This window comes from Sphaerodactylus townsendi, linkage group LG04, assembly GCF_021028975.2.
Source record: "Sphaerodactylus townsendi isolate TG3544 linkage group LG04, MPM_Stown_v2.3, whole genome shotgun sequence".
In the NCBI taxonomy this organism is placed as follows: domain Eukaryota; kingdom Metazoa; phylum Chordata; class Lepidosauria; order Squamata; family Sphaerodactylidae; genus Sphaerodactylus; species Sphaerodactylus townsendi.
In genome coordinates, this window is record NC_059428.1 from 73,324,427 (window position 1) to 73,345,319 (window position 20,893).

At 38.5% G+C, this 20,893-nt stretch overlaps 1 protein-coding gene across 20 annotated transcripts in view; it reads left to right on the forward strand.

Moving 5' to 3' along the window:
• Positions 1-20,893, forward strand: part of CASK (calcium/calmodulin dependent serine protein kinase) — a 199,529-nt gene that overhangs the window by 146,178 nt on the left and 32,458 nt on the right. For 9 of the 20 annotated variants that reach the window (XM_048493380.1, XM_048493387.1, XM_048493381.1 and 6 more), the window contains 5 exons: positions 1,391-1,476; positions 3,561-3,629; positions 6,306-6,329; positions 13,830-13,898; positions 15,253-15,288. In XM_048493380.1, the coding sequence (XP_048349337.1) occupies positions 1,391-1,476; positions 3,561-3,629; positions 6,306-6,329; positions 13,830-13,898; positions 15,253-15,288 (284 nt within the window). The remainder of the gene's footprint in view (positions 1-1,390; positions 1,477-3,560; positions 3,630-6,305; positions 6,330-13,829; positions 13,899-15,252; positions 15,289-20,893) is intronic. The other 11 variants (XM_048493382.1, XM_048493392.1, XM_048493394.1 and 8 more) reach the window with 4 other exon arrangements.

A 20,893-nucleotide genomic window follows, 5' to 3' on the forward strand; every position in this document is an offset into this window, starting at 1 on the left:
CGATAGAGAGCAATGTGGGAATCGCCCATGTGTGGAAGCAGCTTCTAACACCATTCAAGAAAGATTTGAAAGGCCACTAATTCATGGACTAGGTCTTGAACTTTGATGGGCTGTTTTCTAACCTTGACTTTCAGCACACACAAAAGGAAACCATTCTATCTTAATGCAAACTGTATTCATTAAACATTTTATGTTTATTGTATATATCTGGTAGCGATATTTTTTTTTCCTTTGCTGAAGTAGACTCTTACCATTTGCAGTTATGACCCACATCATAATCATTACATAGTTAAGGATTGCGGAAGATTTGGTTGTTTCTCTACTGGGGAGGAACAGACCTCTGCCTCCCATTTACTACTCTCCCATGTCACCATTCACAGTGATCCCAGAAATGGCCTACTGTATATTATGTTTCTTGAATTCTGGATTATTGTAACATTGAGCTGCTTCCTTATCTGTTAAAGTCACCGGTGTATCTAAATTGCAATATTTGGAAAGATGTATTTCAATTCCAGAAGGACTTAGATCAGGGCTATAGCCTGTTTTCCTGGCTGAGTGGGGGTGCTCATTGTCACTTAAAAGAAATCTGTGATTTCTTAATAACCAGGAAAAAAAGACCTCTGTAATGTTGTTGCCAGCCCCAAGGGCCAGTATGTGTGGATCTTTTAGTAGTTACGAATTGTTAGTGCAGCAAATTGTTAGTACATTGCATTAAAATTGTTTTTAAATTCAGAAACTTGTAATACATACTGTTCTTAAATAAGTACAGTAACTTCCTTAAATTAACCTTAATTCCATCTAAGCAACATGCCATGCTCTTTGTTATAATATCTAAATTGGGATTTTAAGGATCATTTAAGCAGTCTTGGAAGACCTACCCTGGGGAACTCTTGTGTGAGCAGAGCCCTCCCCCCCCCCATTCATAAGTCATAGCCTGCCATTTGCATCAAAATCATATAATTAATAGCTTTAAGCAAAGTACCAAATAGAACCAGACATTTTAAGAGGGCATTTATTTTTTATTGATGCTATGCATACAAGCAAAGTAGTGTTTAATTTCTGCCATTCCTTCAACTTGAGGTATGAAAAGTAGATAACCTATCTTTTAAAATTAGCAGGAATGAATGCACTATTTATACCTTGGATTTTTATTAATGCTATCAAGTCTGCAAATATTTGAATGCACTATATATGGAACTATGTAAAATTAAGTTTACTACAAGATTTGAAGATTTGACTACACTATCAAAATAATTGATATACTGAATTAAGACTATTAAAAGTAAAATGATTTCTTTATCCTTTAATGTCAAGATTTTGACATTTTTGTGTGTGTGTTTCAATTTCTGTTTGGCAATAAGAATGACATATTGTTTTGATACTTCTGTAGGTACACTTCATGTTGGTGATGAAATTCGGGAAATAAATGGAATCAGTGTAGCAAATCAAACAGTGGAACAGCTACAAAAAATGCTTGTAAGTACTGAGAAGACCATATGTGAAAATGAAAAGCTCTCCTTTCTACTCTGTTAACAGTAGAGTTATAGTATAATTTGAACCTCATCTCTCGCATCAACCAACAGTCCAAACGGCTATGTTTCAGGTGATTTTTGTTTCTCTGGAATCCCTCCCTCAGACCTTAAGTTCCATGGTGGTCACTGTTCTCCCTCTTCTCTTCTGATTTACCTCCCTTAGCCAAGTGGAGTAAGCTGTTGACTCTAGTGCTGATTTTTTTTCACTTGGAGCTATATGTTTCTCTATCTTTTCCCACAGTGTGTCCCACCTGTGATACACACAAATATATTGCCAAGGGCTAGACGAAAAACCTAGAGCAGGGGTAGGGAACCTTTAACACTCAAAGAGCCATTTGGACCCGTTTTCCACGGGAAAAGAAAACACTTGGAGCCGCAAATAATTTTTGACATTTAAAATAAAGATAACACTGTATATATTGAGGTTTTTTAACCTTTTACTCTGCTCATTCTGAGAAGTGCATGGATGCGCCCACCCTGTTGCCTGCAGGGCGGGCAAGGAAAGCACCCACCCCACTCCAATGGGGCGGGCGAGAGGGGAAGCCCGCAGTGTGGCCCAGCCGACTGTGGACAGTTGGTTCGCCCACCCTGCTGCCTGCAGGGCGGGCAAGGATGGGGCCGGTGGCTCGGTTCATGGAGCCACAGTGCAAGGGCAGAAGAACCGCATGCGGCTCTAGAGCCACAGGTTCCCTACCCCTGACCTAGAGGATACAAGTAAAGAGCAAAAATATAGCAAAATCTTCCTCCATCTTGAAGTGAAGGTTTTACTGACAAAAGGAAGAGAGGCAATGTCACTTGATTCTTCCTTCTTGCTACAGTCTCCACCTCAGGCTGCAGAACGTTTTACCTGTGAAGGTCTCACAGCAGTGCCTTTTCAGGGTCACGGGTGCTGTTTTGGGATGGGGAAAAATCCACTTCTAGCATGGACAGTCCGTGTGCTATTTCTTTTAAATTCAGGATTAGCCACGACAAAACTTTATTCCTGTATTTTAGCACCCTATAAAGGTTGCATATTTCTGTGCCCTGCAAAAATGTCCTCTCTAACTGTGAATGGTGATTCAGATCCTTTCTTTTGATTTCCTAAATTACAGCCTATGTTTGCTTGGGCTAAAGAGCAGGGTGTCAGTGGTACTTGGTGACAATTACTTCATTGAATTACAAGGAGAAATTCTATGCCTACCAGTATCATTTGTTCCCTTTCATAGGTGCTAACCAAACTAATCTTGTTGTATATGCTGAGATAGTAAAGTAAATACCTTATTCAGGGCAAAAGGATCATCTTCTCCTAAAATACTCAATAACATAATCTAAAGTTTAAACAGTAATACTGAAGTACAAGAAAGAAGCAGTTTTCAAAGTGTTCTGTTAAGTAGCAATGTGTTCTGTTAAGTGTTCTGTTAAGTAGTCTTTTATAAAGTTTGATATCTTTGCCTGTAAACTTATATTTGTTCATGAAATAATCCCTTTCTTTGAATCTAGCTTTATCGCTTGTTTTGAAAGCATTGTTTAGTACATTTCAGTTTTGCCAAGTGTTAAGATATTCTATAGATTAATGAAGTTATAACACTCAATAGACCTTAACTTTCACCTATATTTTAAGCATTGTGGGTTCAAAGGTTTTAAATACCATCTCATTACTGTATTTTGAAGCTTTATTGTATTAAAGTTTCTTATATACAAATCTAAATCATTTTTTCTACGTTTATAAAGTACCAAAAAAGGGCAAAAGTAGTGATCATGCAAACAACAAGAAAATAAGTCGAAAATATAGAGGTTGAAGCAGTTTAGTGACCCCAGATGTCTTCAATTTGCAGATTTCTGAGGGCCTTTCAGAATGATTAATTTCACATTTGGCTTTATAACAGCGGAGTAATACAAATGGGTCTGTTTCTAAAAGCATCTACATGGTTATCATAGACTTTTCTAATTTATATCAGACCTACTACAGCTGGTGGATTTTCTTGAAGTATTAGGTAACTCTTTGGTTTTTCTTTTTTTTATAAAAAACGAATGCTTTGCTTTCTCTAGAGAGAAATGCGAGGTAGTATCACCTTCAAGATTGTGCCAAGTTATCGCACTCAGTCTTCTTCATGTGAGGTAATAAATTTAATGAATTATTCTCCTTCCTCTCAATCGTGTAACTAACTGCCTGCTGATGGCTGAATGTTATTGCTTTCTGGGAAATTGTTTCTGCCTGTGCTGTTAGATCACGCACACCAATTTTACAACAAAGATAACGGAACAGAGTAGATTCTATCCACCTACTGTGTTGTCCTTCTTTCATATTCATTACATCAGCTCATTAAATATCCCCTAATAACCTGTAATGGGGGAAAGGGTCTTTCAATATGTCTAAAAGAACACAAACATTTAAGACTTTGGATGGTAAAAGCATGCTTAAATACGTTCTCAGATGCTGGTAAGCAGGACTTTGTGAACAAAAGGATACCTAGGGAAACAAAACAGAAATCAAGGGATTTGATCATTTCTCAGAATTAAAATCCTGGAACTACAATTGCAAACTATTGAGGTAAAGGATATTAGAGTTTAAAAGGAGGCAAAGGAGACAAACACCAGAAATTATTTCAAATCTGAAAAATAAAGACAATTGTATGAGTACAAAATGGGAAGCATCCTCAACTGAAAAACTGTACTGGCATGTAAGAAACAAAATAATCAAGTTAGAACCCCAGGATGAGTTGCACTTAATAAACCAGTGAAAAATTAAGGAGTTCTGCTGGTAAATTAGGAGAAAAGTCATTAAAATTGTTTCCTTTTTCTCAGAAGACAAGCAGGATTATATTATTAGTTGTTGTAATATGAGAAAACAGTACATTTTGACCAGAAGACGAGATATTGATGTGAAGAGGTGAAAATTACATGTCTAAAATATAGAGAATGGGCTACAAATGTATTTAAATTATTGAAATGTGATATGTTCTGTTTTAAATTATTGATGTAGCCAGCAAACAGCAGAGGTATGAGATCCCTGAAAAATTATATACATAGCACAAATATTAAAGGGTATGTGTACTGTCTCCTGTACCTACTAACCAGAAACATCAAACTTTCAATTTAAGATGACAATGAACTAGCCAATGTATTTGTCCATTGTCACCATAACTATACCAGTACAACTTTACTAGAGTAACTGAGCTAACAGAATGAGGCTGAGAGGGTGATACAAGGTTTCCAGCAATGTGTTTTTTCATTCAGCCTCCACCATTCTCTTTTCTCTGTTAAAATCCCTGTAACTTCTGCTCATGCGAGTCCCATTATGTTAACCATGGTCTTTTTTGAGTGGTCAGAAGGAGGACCTTCCTTTCTTATTAGCAACAAAGCTGGTAGGATCCTGTAGATCAGATTGTATTAGGTGGGAGTTCTTCCATGCTGCCTCCCCCTTTAGAGACCCTTGAAGGATCTTAATGCTGTTCCTGAGTGTCCACCAACTCCCAGGAGCAAGATTTTGGGGGACATGGCAAGCTGCAGCAAGATGGGCGATATAAAAAAGTGTCCTTCTGTGCTCTCAGAGCATGTGATCAAACCCCATGCTTTTGAACTATTTTGAGCACTGGTTGTGGTGGGTTTTCCGGGCTGTGTGGCCGTGGCCTGGTGGAACAAGATCCATTAGACAACGGCCCCACAGCCCGGAAAACCCACCACAACCAGTTGAATCCGGCCGTGAAAGCCTTCGACAATATTTTGAGCACATTTATAACATTTCTTCCTGGCAAAAATGTTGCCTTTCTGCATGAGAGGAATGTAACTGACAGTAACAAAGTTTACTTCAAATGCTATGTAAGGAGCATAGAAACTAACTAAAGAGAAGAAAGAATTGAGTTATGAGGAATACAACAAAAGGACTTGGGTCTTAGCTGATAAATAAATAACTTCTCCTTAGCTGATAGACACCTGAAAATCAAAGTTAGTTTCTGTGACATTTATATTCTGATCCAGGATTCCAGGAAAGCTTCAGGTGTGCTTCAGTAGAGCATTCTTGTGAGGTTAGGCTGTTAATAACACTTTGCAGCAATTTTTGCAGTAAGAAGAATAAAATCTTTAATATATTTTGAATTAATAAGACATTTGATTACATTTTATATTATGTTGAAGTGGGTTCTTCAGGGCTAATTTTCATTTTGTTACGCCTGTGGTGAGAGTGGAGTATATTTAGGCTACAAATACATAGTGGGAAATAAAGATCTAGGTAAAACACTGGAGAGATGTGAGAGAGAGACATAGCAGATTATGAAATCAATCCAAAATAGGTATATTTTTTTCAAAAGGTTATAAGTACAGAGATAGAATATACATATGAGTGCAACCCAATTGTTTTCCTTAATTTTGTAAGATTGAAAATGAATAATTAATTTTAAACTGAAGGAAAAATATGTAAATTATTAGGGACATTCTAATTGGACAGCAAACATCCAGACAAATTACCTGGAAGGAAATGGAAGTCCTTAAATGAATTAAAGTTGTAGAAGATTAGGTAAAATTCTGTGTTGAGAGGTAATCCAATTATGGTCAATGTCTTTATGGTTTGATAACATACAATTTTGCAGTGCCACAGTGTAAAACTATTTAAAGTATTTTTTCTAGAAGGATGACATGAACTAAAGAAGTTTCTTTTCTGTCTCCCATGTAAAATGTTTACAGGTGCTTGCTTTGAGTTCTTAAAGGTTATAAAAAGATTCTGTACTTGAATAAAATATGCTTTATAGATTTGTTATGATTAAATTCATTTTAAGGAAGGATGTTTTTCCTACTTAGCAAACAAACTGGGACAAATACTATGTAAGTGATGTCATACTTTAAAATACTGCATGCTCAAATGTATCAATTGTTCCTAGATTCCAGTAACATATATTAACAGCAATTTAAATTACAGATTCATAATTTTACAGTAGGAATTGATTGTTTTAATATTTGCCATGAGAATATTTAAGCCACTAGGATATATTCTTGCAATTACTTAACTGTGTCAACATTACAGCATCCAGTACATTTGTAATAAATAGAAAGTGGCTATCTTTTCTATGGAGGAGAGTCATGCTTCTTTTCACCCTTTTAAAAGCATGGCTCCTGTGCAAGAGTTACAGAGCTTGACAACACATAGGATGGTAAGTGGGTGTCATGTTGCCATCACAAAAGGCTTCATGAACTACATTCAGTAGGTGCCTGTGACACATGGGAGCTAAAGTCTTCACAGTAGTCACAGTAGCAATGGTCATGTTATGCTATATTTTTCACAAAGAGAATGTTTCTGGCGGATTGCCTGAAAAATGCAGCATTCTATCAAAAATAGTTGTGCACAAAAAAGTGGCAAAATCACCCAGAAAAGCTGTAATGAGGAACTTAAAGCAAAAATCTTTTTGAGACTTGTTTCACGTGGACAGAATTGTTTGGTACCTTTAGTTGCAGGGTATTTTTTTTAGCTCTACTAGAATAAAAAAGCTACAATGATACATTGTACAATGGGCTGATTACTGCTAATTGAGGTCGAGGTCTAAAAACCAGTCCTCACTCGGAGGTGTTTTTTGAAAGCTAGCATGAATACAACATTGGGGAAATAGACACCAGAAGAGAAAGTGGTGTCCTGTCTGTAGAATCTTCAAGACGACACAATTTCTTCTATTAATATTTTATCTTAACTGGGTTTCAATTTCAGGGGAGGTTCCCCCTCATAATGTATTTCCACACCAACTCAAGAACAAAATCGACAATGGTTAATTTTGAAGATAACTAAAAGCTAAGGAGTGTGGGTTTGATGTTGTTGGAAAAGCTTAACTTTTTCTGTACGTCTACCAATTGTTGCTGAAGTTTCACAGCAGACCACCAGTAAGCTTCAGAAATGTAAATTGTATGCATTATTTTATCTTATCAGTATCAAGGCTGGGATATGACAAATTTGACATGTCCAAAGGAAGTGGGTTACTTGAGGTATTACATTCCTTGGCATATTAGAAAGAACATTTAAAAGTCTCCTGGGGGTCAAACTAGATGAGATTGACTTTTGGCACTCACTGTTTTTTTAAATAATCAAAAGCAGCCCTGGGCAGAAGAAATACATATTAGGGCTTCAGCATTGTAGGGACAGGAATTGAAGCCTTTTCTTTTATGCCATTTTGCCATGAAAATTTCCAGAAATTTCCCAGAACCTGATATTACCCTCCAAAATCCCAAGAAGTTCAATCACAGCTCTGTATCTCCTTGGTTTAACAACTTGCTATACGGGAGGTTTTTGTTCATGTAGCACTAATAATACAAACAGTTTGTGTTCCACATTTCAGCCCAACCCTGGTTAACTATTTGCTCAGATTCTGTCCCAAATACAGCTGCCCTGGTATCATATAGAACTGAACAAAAATAATACATATAGAGAATGATTCTGACTAATGAAGAAATATTCAGGCTTATATCCAAAATACAATTTTGCTACCAAGAGACATCAGACTTGATCCCATGGGCACATGAAGCAAAATCTGCTCCCTCAGGAATATATTTAATATTATCCTGCCAACATTACATCCTTTGTGTTGGTAACTGCCTCCAGATGTTGAAGTGTGATTTTGAGTTTGTCTTCTCCATATCTTAATACTTGCTCATTTTTACTTGGATTTATATCAGGATCGTGTCATCTTTGAGATAGGTTAGAATTTCCATTTTTTTCTCATTTGTAAACTAGAGCACTTTCACATATGCTGAATAATGCATTTTCAGTATACTTTACAAATGGATTTTATTGTATGAAACAGCAAAATTCACTTGCAATCACCAAAATGAACTGGAGTGCATTATTCAGCATGTGTAAAGTGTCCCTTAATGTATAAGAAATTGAAGTACTGGCTGATAAATCATAATATATTGCATCATATTGGCCAGTGCAATTGACAGACTTGGAATGCTTTCAGTATCAAAACAGAAAACGTGCCTGTCATTTTTCATATCTGCAATACGTTTTCTTGAAATGGCTTTTTAAAGAATAAGAGGTTCCATTTTTGTGAAATGAAATAGCAACAGTGATTCGCTGAATGAGATACTGTGTACAAGAACAAAATATTAAGTACTACCACCATGACTCTCCTCCATGTGAAAACTTTGACGTAATGGAAATGCCATGATAAATATATATTATTTGTGAAAGTAAGTATATTTGGAGTTTAAAGTAGGCCAGATTTTTTCATTTTCCGTTGGTTTCTGTGGATTTGAAGTTTTATATGTCCAAGATTGTAATTAGAGGTATACATGTTAATCTTACCTTTTAGATTATATTGGTCAAGGCTTTGTTTTGATTTTGATTAGAGAACTTAGAATATACAGGCCAAAAAGCATAAAATAAAGAATAAAAAAAAATTCTGCAACAGGTTAGAGGAGAATGTAGATGTATTTTTAACAAAGATTTAATAGGAAATCTTTAACCATCTATTTTAGAGAACAGTTTTAAATTTTTCAAAAAGCAGCAGTCAATTATTGGTTGTTTTAATCAAAAATGTGGAACAAAAGGAAGATAGAAAGCTCATTGCCACTCTTCGTTATATAGCATGCTAGAAAATGTAGCTTCCTTTCTGCAAGCATAAATATATTTTTAGCTACAAGTGCAAATCCCCTCTAATAAAGGAGACTTCACATTTTTCATTTGTTATATGTAAAATAGCCCTATCTACTCTAATAAGGCTTGTTCCCTGTGGTACAACATTTCATCTTTTTAGTTGTTGTAAAAATGAATCAGTAGCTATGATATCAGCAAGTAAAGTCAGTTTGTAAGAGTAAAGCAGAGGTGGGATCCAGCAGGTTCTCACAGGTTCCCGAGAGCAGGTTGCTAATTATTTGTGTGTGCCGAGAGGGGGTTACTAATTGGTGATTTTGCCATGTGATTTTTGTCTTAGTTACGCCGCTCCTCAGCAGTAGTGTGCAGAACTTGAAGCAGTCTAGCAGGACGTGCGTGGCAGCCTGCACCTGCGTGCATTCGTTTCCCACCCAAGGACCGGCGCAGTGACTGTGTCCTTGCCACAGCCCCGCCCAGCAATGCCCTGCCCCTGGAATGCCCGGCCATGCCCCATCATGCCCCGCCCAACCCCATTGGCGCTACACCACTGTTTGAATCCCAACACCATGGGAACCTGTTACTAAAATGTTTGGATCCCACCACTGGAGTAAAGTATATGTGTATATCCAATATGACATGGTTTCTGTGCAAATATGTATGTAGCAGAATACACTAATGTGCAGGAAATATGCTGGCATGCCAGACCGTGAAACCCAATAGTAGTAGACATAATGTAACATTTATCCCTGTGGGTTAGTTGTTCCCTCCCAGGAAAAGGGTGTTTTGGGTTCAAATCAACACAAATGTGTAGAAGTTTCAAATATAGCTGTTAAGCTGTCACTGTTGCTCCAAGTTTGTTACCTAGGTCAGCTGAGTCTTTAGACTACATTCAGACAGATCTACTAGGGCAGTGGTGGCAAACCTATGGCACTCCAGATGTTCATGGACTACAATTCCCATCAGCCCCTGCCAGCATGGCCAATTGTAGTTCATGAACATCTGGAGTGCCATAGGTCGCTGCCTACCGCGCCTGCGCCAGAGTGGCGCCGAAGCTAAGGCTTAATTCCTGGGAGCCCGCTGAGGCTAACTAGGTATGTGTCTTGTCAGTGCTTTGGTATTTGCCTTAAGTTCCATATTGGAAGAAAGATAGGAGATATTAGTATTGTAATATCAACAATAGAGAGTTCTTCAACCATTGAAGAGTTTAAGCTTGACTAACAGCCCCATCCAGAGGGGGGGAACAAATCCCCCTCTGGAGCTGGCACATCCCTATTCTGGCATGGAACCCCATCCCTGCTGGGACAAGGGGCAAATGCGCCAGCAGCGGGTTACTTAACCCAGTGGCAATGAGCTGTGCCACTCTGTGGTACCCAACCCAGAAGCACCTACCCTCGTCCAGGCCCACTGGTGCAAAAAGCTGTGCCAGTGTGGCTGGGAGCAGGCAGGGGTGGAGCTGACATTAGTTGGCTTCCTCTCAGCCTTTGCCCACCAGGACACCAGCTCTAAGGGTTCAGGCTTACACTGTGTAGTAGCATAACCCCGTAGAGTATGGTGACCAGACATCCCTCTTTTGGCAGGACAGCCCCGCCTTAAAAACAATTTGTCCCGCGTCCCGCGGGTTTTTTGAACTGTCCCGATTTTTGGACTGCCTTCTGGGGCACGCCCCAGAAGGCAGTGCGGCAGCCTCCCGCGCACGCGGCCGCAGGAGCGCACAGCCAGCCGGGTCCCAGTTTACAAAGGTGACAATCTGGTCACCTTACCATAGAGCCCAAGCCAAGAAGCACTCCTGGAGGTGGCGGGGCAGTACTCAAGTGGTGCTGCAGCCTGCCTCAGGCTCTAAAGGTCTGTTAATCTCTCATTTCTGTGTAACCTAGGTAAACTAAACTTTGTAGAGGTGTTAGGAATTAATTTCCACACTTTTAAAAATCGAGGCTATTTACCTCACTTTACTGGGAGAGTGTGACTGCCCTCTGTTTCAACATGTTTCTTTTTTGAGCATGGATTAATATGCTTTCAGAAGAGTCATATTTTTGTTTTGATCATTACATAATAAACAAAACATCCTGTTCTAACCCAACACAGTCATATCAAGCCCACTTTTGCTCTGTAGCATTCTTTTAATGCTATAAGGATTGTAAGCATGAAAACTAACTAAACTGTGCATCACTGTGTGTATTTAATAACACTTTTCTCACAGTTCTGTGTTATGCTGTATTTTTGTAATAATGAGAATACTTCAAAGCACTGGAGCATTCTATTTATTCTAGCCACATTTTTACAAATTTTGCTTCATATTACTCATCGCATGGCCTGGCCCCAGTCACACTCTCAGCCTAATATACCTCACAGGATGAAATGGAGAAGAGAATGATGTAAGCTGCTTTGGGTCCCCATTGGGGAAATAGGCAAGATATAAACGAATTAAATAAATTAATATTGTGATTGTCCTCACAGACTTACTATTTAGAGAGTTACATGACAGTTCATAGACTTATTAGTATGTCAAATAGCTGAACAAGGGCAAATTAATCAATGTTCAAATAGCTTCATTTGGTGATTGAGGTTATTGATTATAGAATACCTTCAGTTTAAAACCAAACCCTGGAAGTAATTTGAAGAATCAAGTCAAGTAAGCCTTTATTGGCATCGGGCATTTGAAGAATCAGTAGATGTCAGAACAGTGTGCATGTGTATGATCTTCTCTCAGTTTTCTACATACATTTCTTGTTTTCATCCCTTATAAGGAACTACCAGCCACTTCCAGCAGGTAGAAAAAAATTCCTTTCCTTTCTCCAGAATACTGTTCAGATCAAGTCAAGGCTTTTGACTATAGTAAAGAAGCCTACAAATGGAAAGTGAACCAGTAGTTCTATTCCAGGATAATCACATTTCATTCCTGAACAGGAGGGATCTTGCTCTAAGCTTTCCCTGCATAATGTTTAACCTGCTTTTCAAAAACTGCTGTGTAAAGGGACTAAATACATTATGAGTAACATGTGTGTAATAGATCCTCAGTGTCAACTCTATTAAAAACTAACTATGGAAGGGTGCAGTGTTGAAAAAATAGGTGGCAGCAGAGAAATGCTTAATCCTTTTTCTGCCTACCACTTCTCTACTGCTTACCCCTCCAAGACTTCAAAATTTGAATGAACATACATAAGGATCCCTATAGGAGAAAAATGTGTGAAGTAGTAACTTCAGGAAGATTAACAATGAGGAAAACCTTATATTTCCCTTCACCCTCTGTTTCTCTATTCGATATTCCCCTCCTCAATAAAGCAATTAAAAAAACACACAGACTCAGGGTTCTGCTACATGCATTTGCATGCAGTGTGTAATTAACACCTAAGAGATTCTGCAAATCTCTAGCCTGTTCTTTGTCTTAGTATTTGGTCTGTCTTACTAATTTTCAATAACGTGTATCTGAGGATGTCTCTGGGCAGGGTTGAGAGTTGCCAAACATGGCAAGAAATCTAACAATAGCCAACCATAAAAAGCTATGTAAATTGTAATTTCTGAGGCATTTTCCTAAAAAGAAATTCCAACAATGCTTCCCGAAAGTATTCTCAGGCAGATGTCCCTCAACAGAATTTCAGGCAAGACCCATGTTGGTCAGCAGAAGAAAAGCTAAATCCAAGTCCAATAGCACTTTAAAGATCAACAAGATTTCCAGATGTAAGCTTTCCAGAGTCAACGTTCCCTTCATCAGTACCTAGAAGTTTTGTTGGTCTTCAGGACACTATTGGATTCAGCTTTTCCTTAATTAAAGGATAGAATAACATTTGGCCCCAAGCACAAAGGCTCTTCAGCATCTTCTCCTTGGTCCCATTTGTTTAACAGAGGGCCACTTCTGATCACATTGGTGTGGGTAACTCCCAAAGATATTCAGCTATCCCTCATTGTATATATGCATGTATTGGTAAGTGAAAATATACACACATATGTAATTATCCACTTATGTTGCTATATTATATCTCAAGATTTTTTTCACTATGTATTTTTACAGAGTGAGTGGTCACTGGCCTTTATAACGAGTGCGTATGGTCACAAATGTTTAATATGGATTAAAACATCTTTGTAAATCTTGTCCAATGTTCAACACTGCCAGAGTGACATATCCAAATCCTGTGTCTTTGTCTTAGTTTTTCTGTAATATATTACTGCAGAAATAAGTGTACATATAGTTGAGGCTTTTATATGGGCCTTCGTTATATACTACATACCTCAACAGAAAAGAACTATTATCTTAATATTTTCAAAGCCCTGCATAACTTAGACATTTTTTAAAACCATATTCCTATCTTAATCTTGACACATACTAATTTCAGACTCTGAAAAGGCAGTGACATTACCATGGCTAAAAAGTATTGCCATAATATACAAACCAAGAAAAAAACCTCAATGTATTGTTTTCTTGAAATCAGTTTTGTCCATTCAGGGCACCTATCTTAAAAAATAATAATCATATTTTGCAAGAATTTTGAACATTTTTTTCAACATGAATCAGTTTTAGCATTTTGATACTCTTGTGATAGTATTCTTCAGAATAAAACCTTTCCAGATCTTCAGGACATTAGGCTTATGAGCAAGGCTTATATTTTAAGAAACGTGAACAGTTTAAAATATAAAACCTTCCAGGGATGAAAATGCTTAAAAATGGTTCAAGTCTGTGAATTCAACTGTTGATTTGAATATAGCTGTGTTCCGTAGTAGTGTTGTGTGATAATGAACCTTGTGTCTTATTTCAGAGAGATTCCCCCTCTACATCCAGACAGTCCCCAGCTAATGGTCATAGCAGCATTAACAATTCTGTTTCGGTAAGACCTCCCGTTCTAGACAGAGAGTGTTGGTACAAATCTTGTTGGTAGTCATCTACCATTCCTGTTATGATGACATGCTCAGTGGAAAACTGTATTCTTCTGATGAAGTAAAATTCAATTCTTAGATGTCTAATTCCCCATTTTCTCTCATCCAGGGGTTTATTTATTCAGCAGCATAATCTTCTCATTAAAATCTGTTTAATGAGTTTCATTCAGCTGTAATGTAAAAATTCACTCATTCCTGAAATATGGTTATCATTCCTCTCATCCTGACGTTCAAAACTAAGCAAAAAACGAAAGAGAGAGAGAGAGAGAGAGAGAGACTATCTATTCTGAAGGTTTTGAAATAGTGTTTTCAAGCAAAATATTTACATTAGCAGGTATTTGGGGGGTTTCAAGACCTGGACATTTTTGTTTTTTTAAAGGTTACTAGATTGCAGTATTGGTTTCCGCTATCTGAGTTAAGGAATTGGTGTGTCCTCTGCTGTTGTGGTATGTGCACATATTTTGTGAAATATGAGCCTTGCCTGGATATGAAAAGTAAAAGGAACTGGCTTTAAACTGCATTTATAAGCCAAGCTATTAACATCACATCTTTAACACAAAGTACTTTCTTTTTAGCTATATGTTCAGGCAAAAAGGAACTTTTAGACATAATAGTTGATGCTTTCAATATTTATAATTTGTCCTTGAATGTATTTGATAAAATGTTAGAAATCACTGGTAGAGACATCTTACTGCAATGTCTCTGCAATTTGTACTGTCAACATAAATATTTTGTTAAGAAATCGGCTTTTCTGTGAACTTTTCACTAATTTAAAGATCAGCAAATCTTTATGCTGTTTAAAGTACTGCAGTTATGATTACTTAAAGTGGTAATTGATTTACAGATAATCTAAAATGCATTGGATTGCAAGTAATTTTAACCCTGTATTAGTTAAATCAACTTGTTAAATAGGTAGCCAATAACTAGACACAGTATCTTTCAAATTTTTGTGACAAAACGTATTACTGTAACTATCCCATATTTTAAAGGATATTCTATCATTAGAATTGTAAACTGAGAAAGGAGTCTCCTCCAACTTCCTTCTCTTACAGGTGCTTTTGTGTTGAAGATGTTGAATTCTCTATTAAAAGCACATTTTCTATCTGCTTAAACTTTACCTGCTTTCTTCAGCTTGCTGCTAAACAGCCTGGGTTTGACATATTTTCTATGAAATTATATATATATTTAAAATGCATAAATTGTTAATACTTCCAAGTTGGCTTTTTGTTGTAACAATACAACTTTTGTACTGTGTGTTTAAAATAAAATGAAAATTTCTTTTCCTGGGTTGGCTTTATTCTGCAGGACTTGCCATCGACAACACAACCAAAAGGACGACAGGTGAATAGCGATTCCCCGTGGAAGCTTTCTTAACTTAGCTTCTTAGTAACAAACGCTCCTTACCATCTCAAAATTGATAATCCATTGTGTGCTGTTCTTAATTCTACAAACCTCTTCCATTTTATGTTTTGCTCACATGGTTGATTCACAATAGTGCCATTTTTCCCTAATATTCAGCCTTTGTGTCCATAGTGTAAACTCATTATTGTAAGTCCTATCCTTTGCTACCAGCAGGAACAAACTCCCTCGAAGCGATAGCCCTTCAAATACTTAAAAGAGAGCAATCATGATCCCCCTCAGCCTTTCTTCATAGGGCTTTGACTATAGTCCCCTGATCATCTTCATTGCTCTGCTCTGTACCCACTCCATTCTGTCTACATCCTTTTTTAAGTGAGATCTCCAGAATGGCACACAATGTTCCAGACGCAGCCTAGTCAATGCAGTGTATAGCAGGACTAGGGCATCATCTTGATACGCCCCAAAACTGGTTTGCCTTTTTAGTCACTGCATCACACCAACTGTTCATATTTTATAGACTCATAGAGTTGGAAGGGATCATACAAGCATCTAGTCCAACCCCCCTGCTCAATTCAGATTCAGCCTAAAATATCCCAGACAAGTGTTTGTCCACTTAAAGACTGCCAGTGCGGGGGAGCTCACCACCTGCCTGGGTAGCTGATTCCACTGTATCACAACTCTTACTGTAAAATTTAAAAATTCCTAATATGCAGTGGGAACCTTCCTGTGATTTATGCCCTTTATTGAAAGTCCTATCCAATAATGGGTATAAATTGCAGGCCCTCCTCTTGTATTCTTATATATTTTAGTAGCCAAGGAGAGGAGTATTTGAAATTTCTTTACAGATCAGTTTCAGGAAGGAATGCTTTTTAGGTCTTGCCCAGAAGAGTCAAGTTGGTTCACTGCATGGTAGCCCACGGTATAATGAAAGTTAGTCTGAGTCAGTCTGTTCTTTCATTTTCTGTTTTTGACAAAGATTACATGAAAAACTATCCATCTCATTTTGTTTCATTTAGTTTTAGGAGAACATAGCACTGGATATTTAGACTAAACTGAAGCAAAGCACATGTTAAAATCAATGTCTTCTTGTCAGAGATAACTTCATAAGCTGATTATAATGAACTTTTTGTTAACTAAGTACTTTGGAGGTCAGTTGAAAACCTCATAGAGTCCCATTTCTTCAAAAAGTTTAGCATTTTCATAGCATATTTTCTTGAAAGGAAGACAGCACTGAATATAAGACAACACCACTCCTACAGATACTATACACAAAAATATATTTATTATTGGATGTAACTATAAGTAGTATGTGAATTTATTATGATCCTCACTTATTTTAATGGCATATTTGGAAGGGGAATATATACGGTATCTGTATTTTACCTGTATATATTGCAGTAGCTATAATCCCCATTTTTGGAACTCAGTGCTTCACAGGTTGGGACCTAAGTCATCAAATATAGATATCCTTTATATTATTTGCTTCTGTTGTCTGCAACAGTAGTAGATTTTTCAGCAACAGTTGGAGCCTGTGTCAAAGCAGCCAGCTGTGCTTTATATAGTGTGGTGAGTTGCACCCAGCCACTTAGCCAGGGTAACATTTTCCATTGACACGTTGATTGGATATGCTATGCATTCATTGATTGTGTTCCCCTTAAGAAAATACAACCCAACGTATGCTCAGATTCTTACAGATCATTTTTTTAAAGTGTGTCATCTGCTTTTGGCCCTGACTTCTCTTCAGGGGAATTTCAAACAGCGTATTTCAAACTTGGTCTTCAGTCAAGAATGTGACTTGTAAGCTTTCCACATGATAGAATTAATATTAAATGAGATTGTTTAGTCTCATTTGGTCATCTTTTAGGTATTCAAGTAAACTAATTATGACAGATTTATTTTCAGGCCAGAAATGCAGCATCCTTAGATTTGAAACAAAAGAAATGTACATATTATTTCACAATGTATTCCTGAGAATAAATTGTAAAGAAAGATGTACAGATAGCCAGTGATTAGAATCTGGATCCTAATCTCCTGTTTTACTTGAAGAAGAAGGTGATTTTCATTAATTCCTCCCACTCAGTGCAGCTCCCTACTTAAACCCATGATTTCCCTGGGAATCCACTCATCAATGGGCACACAATTTTGGGGATATATCGCAACATAAGAACATAAGAACAAGCCAGCTGGATCAGACCAGAGTCCATCTAGTCCAGCTCTCTGCTACTCGCAGTGGCCCACCAGGTGCCTTTGGGAGTTCACATGTAGGATGTGAAAGCAATGGCCTTCTGCGGCTGTTGCTCCCGAGCACCTGGACTGTTAAGGCATTTGCAATCTCAGATCAAAGAGGATCAAGATTGGTAGCCATAAATTGACTTCTCCTCCATAAATCTGTCCAAGCCCCTTTTAAAGCCATCCAGGTTAGTGGCCATCACCACCTCCTGTGGCAGCATATTCCAAACACCAATCACACGTTGCGTGAAGAAGTGTTTCCTTTTATTAGTTCTAATTCTTCCCCCCAGCATTTTCAATGAATGCCCCCTGGTTCTAGTATTGTGAGAAAGAGAAAAATTTATCTCTGTCAACATTTTCTACCCCATGCATAATTTTATAGACTTCAATCATATCCCCCCTCAGACGTCTCCTCTCCAAACTAAAGAGTCCCCAAACGCTGCAGCCTTTCCTCTGTAAGGAGGTGCTCCAGTCCCTCAATCATCCTCGTTGCCCTTCTCTGCACTTTTTCTATCTCTTCAATATCCTTTTTGAGATGTGGTGACCAGAACTGATTACACAGTATTGCTCCAAGTGTGGTCGCACCGCGTCTTTATATAAGAACGCGCATGACAATCTTTGCAGTTTTATTATCGAATTCCTTTCCTATGATTATCCCCAGCATAGAAGGTTGCCTTTTCACAGCTGCCATACATTGGGTTGACATTCCCATGGAACTATCAATTAAGGCGGCCCCGAATCCCTTTCCTGGTCACCGGTGACTGATAGCGCACTGACCCCTGTGCAAGCGATGTATTTGAAGTTTGGATTTTTTGCCCCTATGTTGCATCACTTTGCATTTTGCTACATTGAACTGCATTTGCCATTTTCTTAGCCCTCTCACCTAATTTATCAAGGTCAAAGGCGGAGCTCCTCGCAATCCTTTGTGGTTTCTCACCACCCTTCTACATAATTTGGTGATCATCTGCAAACAGCCACCACACTACCCACCCCTACTTCCAGGAGTCATTTTATGAATAGGTTAAAGGCACTGAGATCTGTCAATCTTCGGATCAGCAGGGGACACTGCATCCCCACATCTCTCCATTGTGAGAATTTCCCATTTACACCCACTTTGCTCGTCCTGTTTCATCAACCAGTTTTTAATCCATAGGAGGACTTCCCCTCTTATTTTCCTTCATTGCTGAGTTTTCTTCCAATAGTCTCTGGTGAGGAACTTTGTCAAAAGCGCGGAAATCCGGTAGACCAATGTCCACTGGGTTTGCCCCTTATCCACATGCCTATTTACATCCTCAAAAAAGAACTCTGAAGTAAGTTTGTAAGACAGGATTTGCCTCTGCGAAAGCCATGCTGACTCTTTCTCAGCGAGGTTTTGCTTTTGTACATGTTTTATAATGTTATCTTTAATGGACAGATTCTACTAATTTACCAGGAACTTAGATGTCAAACTGACTGGCCTGTAATTTTCCAGGTTCCCCTAAGATCCCTTTCTTAAAAGATTGGTGTGACATTGGCCATCTTCCAGTCTTCAGGGATGGAGCCTGATTTCAAGGATAAGTTGCATATTAAAATTGAGGAAAGATCAGCAATTTCATGCTTGGAAGCTCTTTAAGAACTCTTGGGTGAATGCAATCTGGGCCAGGGGATGTGGTAGCATTTAGTTTATCAATGGCTGCCAGAACTTCTTCCTTGACTACACCACTAATCTTAGATTCTAGTTCCACCGGTTACCAGCCTCCCTAAGAGCTTGGTTCCAGGTGCAGGAATTTTCCTCACCTCCTCTTAAGGCGTTGAAGACAGATGCAAAGAATTTCATTCAGCTTTTCTGCAAAATCATCCCTGTCATCTTTTAGCACACCCTTTGTTCCTTTGTTTGTCATCCTAGCTTGGGCCTGCAGCTTCCCTTGCTGGCTTCCTGCTTTTGATGTACTTGAAGGAACTGTTTTGTTGCTGGTTTTTTTGATGTTGTTCACAGCCATGCGTTCCCCTCATAATCCTTTTTTGCCTCCCTTACAGCTAACTTGGCCTTCTCTTTTGCCACCATTTGTGTTCTCTCTGGTATTCTTTATCAGTTAAGTTTGGGACTTCCATTTTTCTAAAAGACATCTTTTTTTCCCTAATAATTTCCTCAAGCGTCCCTTGTTAACCATGGTGGCTTTCTTTTGGACTGAAGTAGCTGCCTTTCCTGAAACCTGGTGGAGACACATTCCAGGATTGAGCTTTTAAGACTGTCATTTTTTAAATAACCTCCAAGCATCTTGGACATTTTTGGCTCTCTTGATTTTTTTTTTCCCTTTCCAGCTTCCTGCGCACTATCCCCCCTCATCTTTGAGAAATTTCCCTTTCTGTGAATGTAACTACATTAGTAGTTGTCACTTGTTAGCATGCAGAGATCACCTGAATCTATGACAGCATTGTGAAATTAAGCTGTTCCCTATCGGCTCAACAACACTTTCTTGACTTCCCGCACCAGGTCCTGGGTCCCACATAGAATTAGATCTAGGATCCCACATCTCCCTGGTTGGTTCTACAACCATCTGCTTCTAAGCCACAGTCATTTCGCATATCCAGGAATGTTCTCTCCTTACTACATGAAGCCTGAACGTACATTTTTTCCAGATTTATATGGGGATAGTTAAAATGCGCCCATTACCCGCGACATTTTGCTTTTTTTGTTGGCCCTCTCTAATTTCTTTTTCCATCCCTCAGGAGAGTCCCCTCTTGTGCTTTGGCGGGTCAGGGGGACGATAATATAATTCCCTAATGTTAAGCCATGCTTCACCCCTGGTATTGATATCCACAGTGCTTCTGTAGAGGAATCAGCTCCCCTGCATTGTCTATTTTATGTGACACTATGCTCTCTTTGATGTAGAGAGGCCACCCCACCCCAATCGCCCTGTCCTATCCTTCCTGTAGAGGCCTGTAACCTGGGATAACCTTAGCATCCCGCTGGTTCTCCTCGATTCCACCATGTCTCTGTGAATTGCCCACTATATCAATGTCCTCCTTCAAAACTCTGTACTCCAAGCTCCCCATTTTAGGTCCGAGATGCTTCTACTATTAGCATAGGGACGCTTGTATACTCTGTCTCTGTCCTAACCTGGGATTTATGTGTTTTGCCCTCTAGCCTTTTTGTAGACACTATCACCTTATCACATTGCTATGTTCCTCCACTTGTATGTGGATTTGATTTAAAAAAAACCTCCTTCTCTGTCTGCATCCCCATGGACTCTCTACCAATATTCCGAACCGAAGTCACCACCTCAGCTCCTGTCGGCTTTCCCCCAGGAATCAGTTTAAAAGCTGTTCTGCCACCTTTTTTTTTAATGTTGAAGCGCCAGCAGCCTGGTTCCCTCTT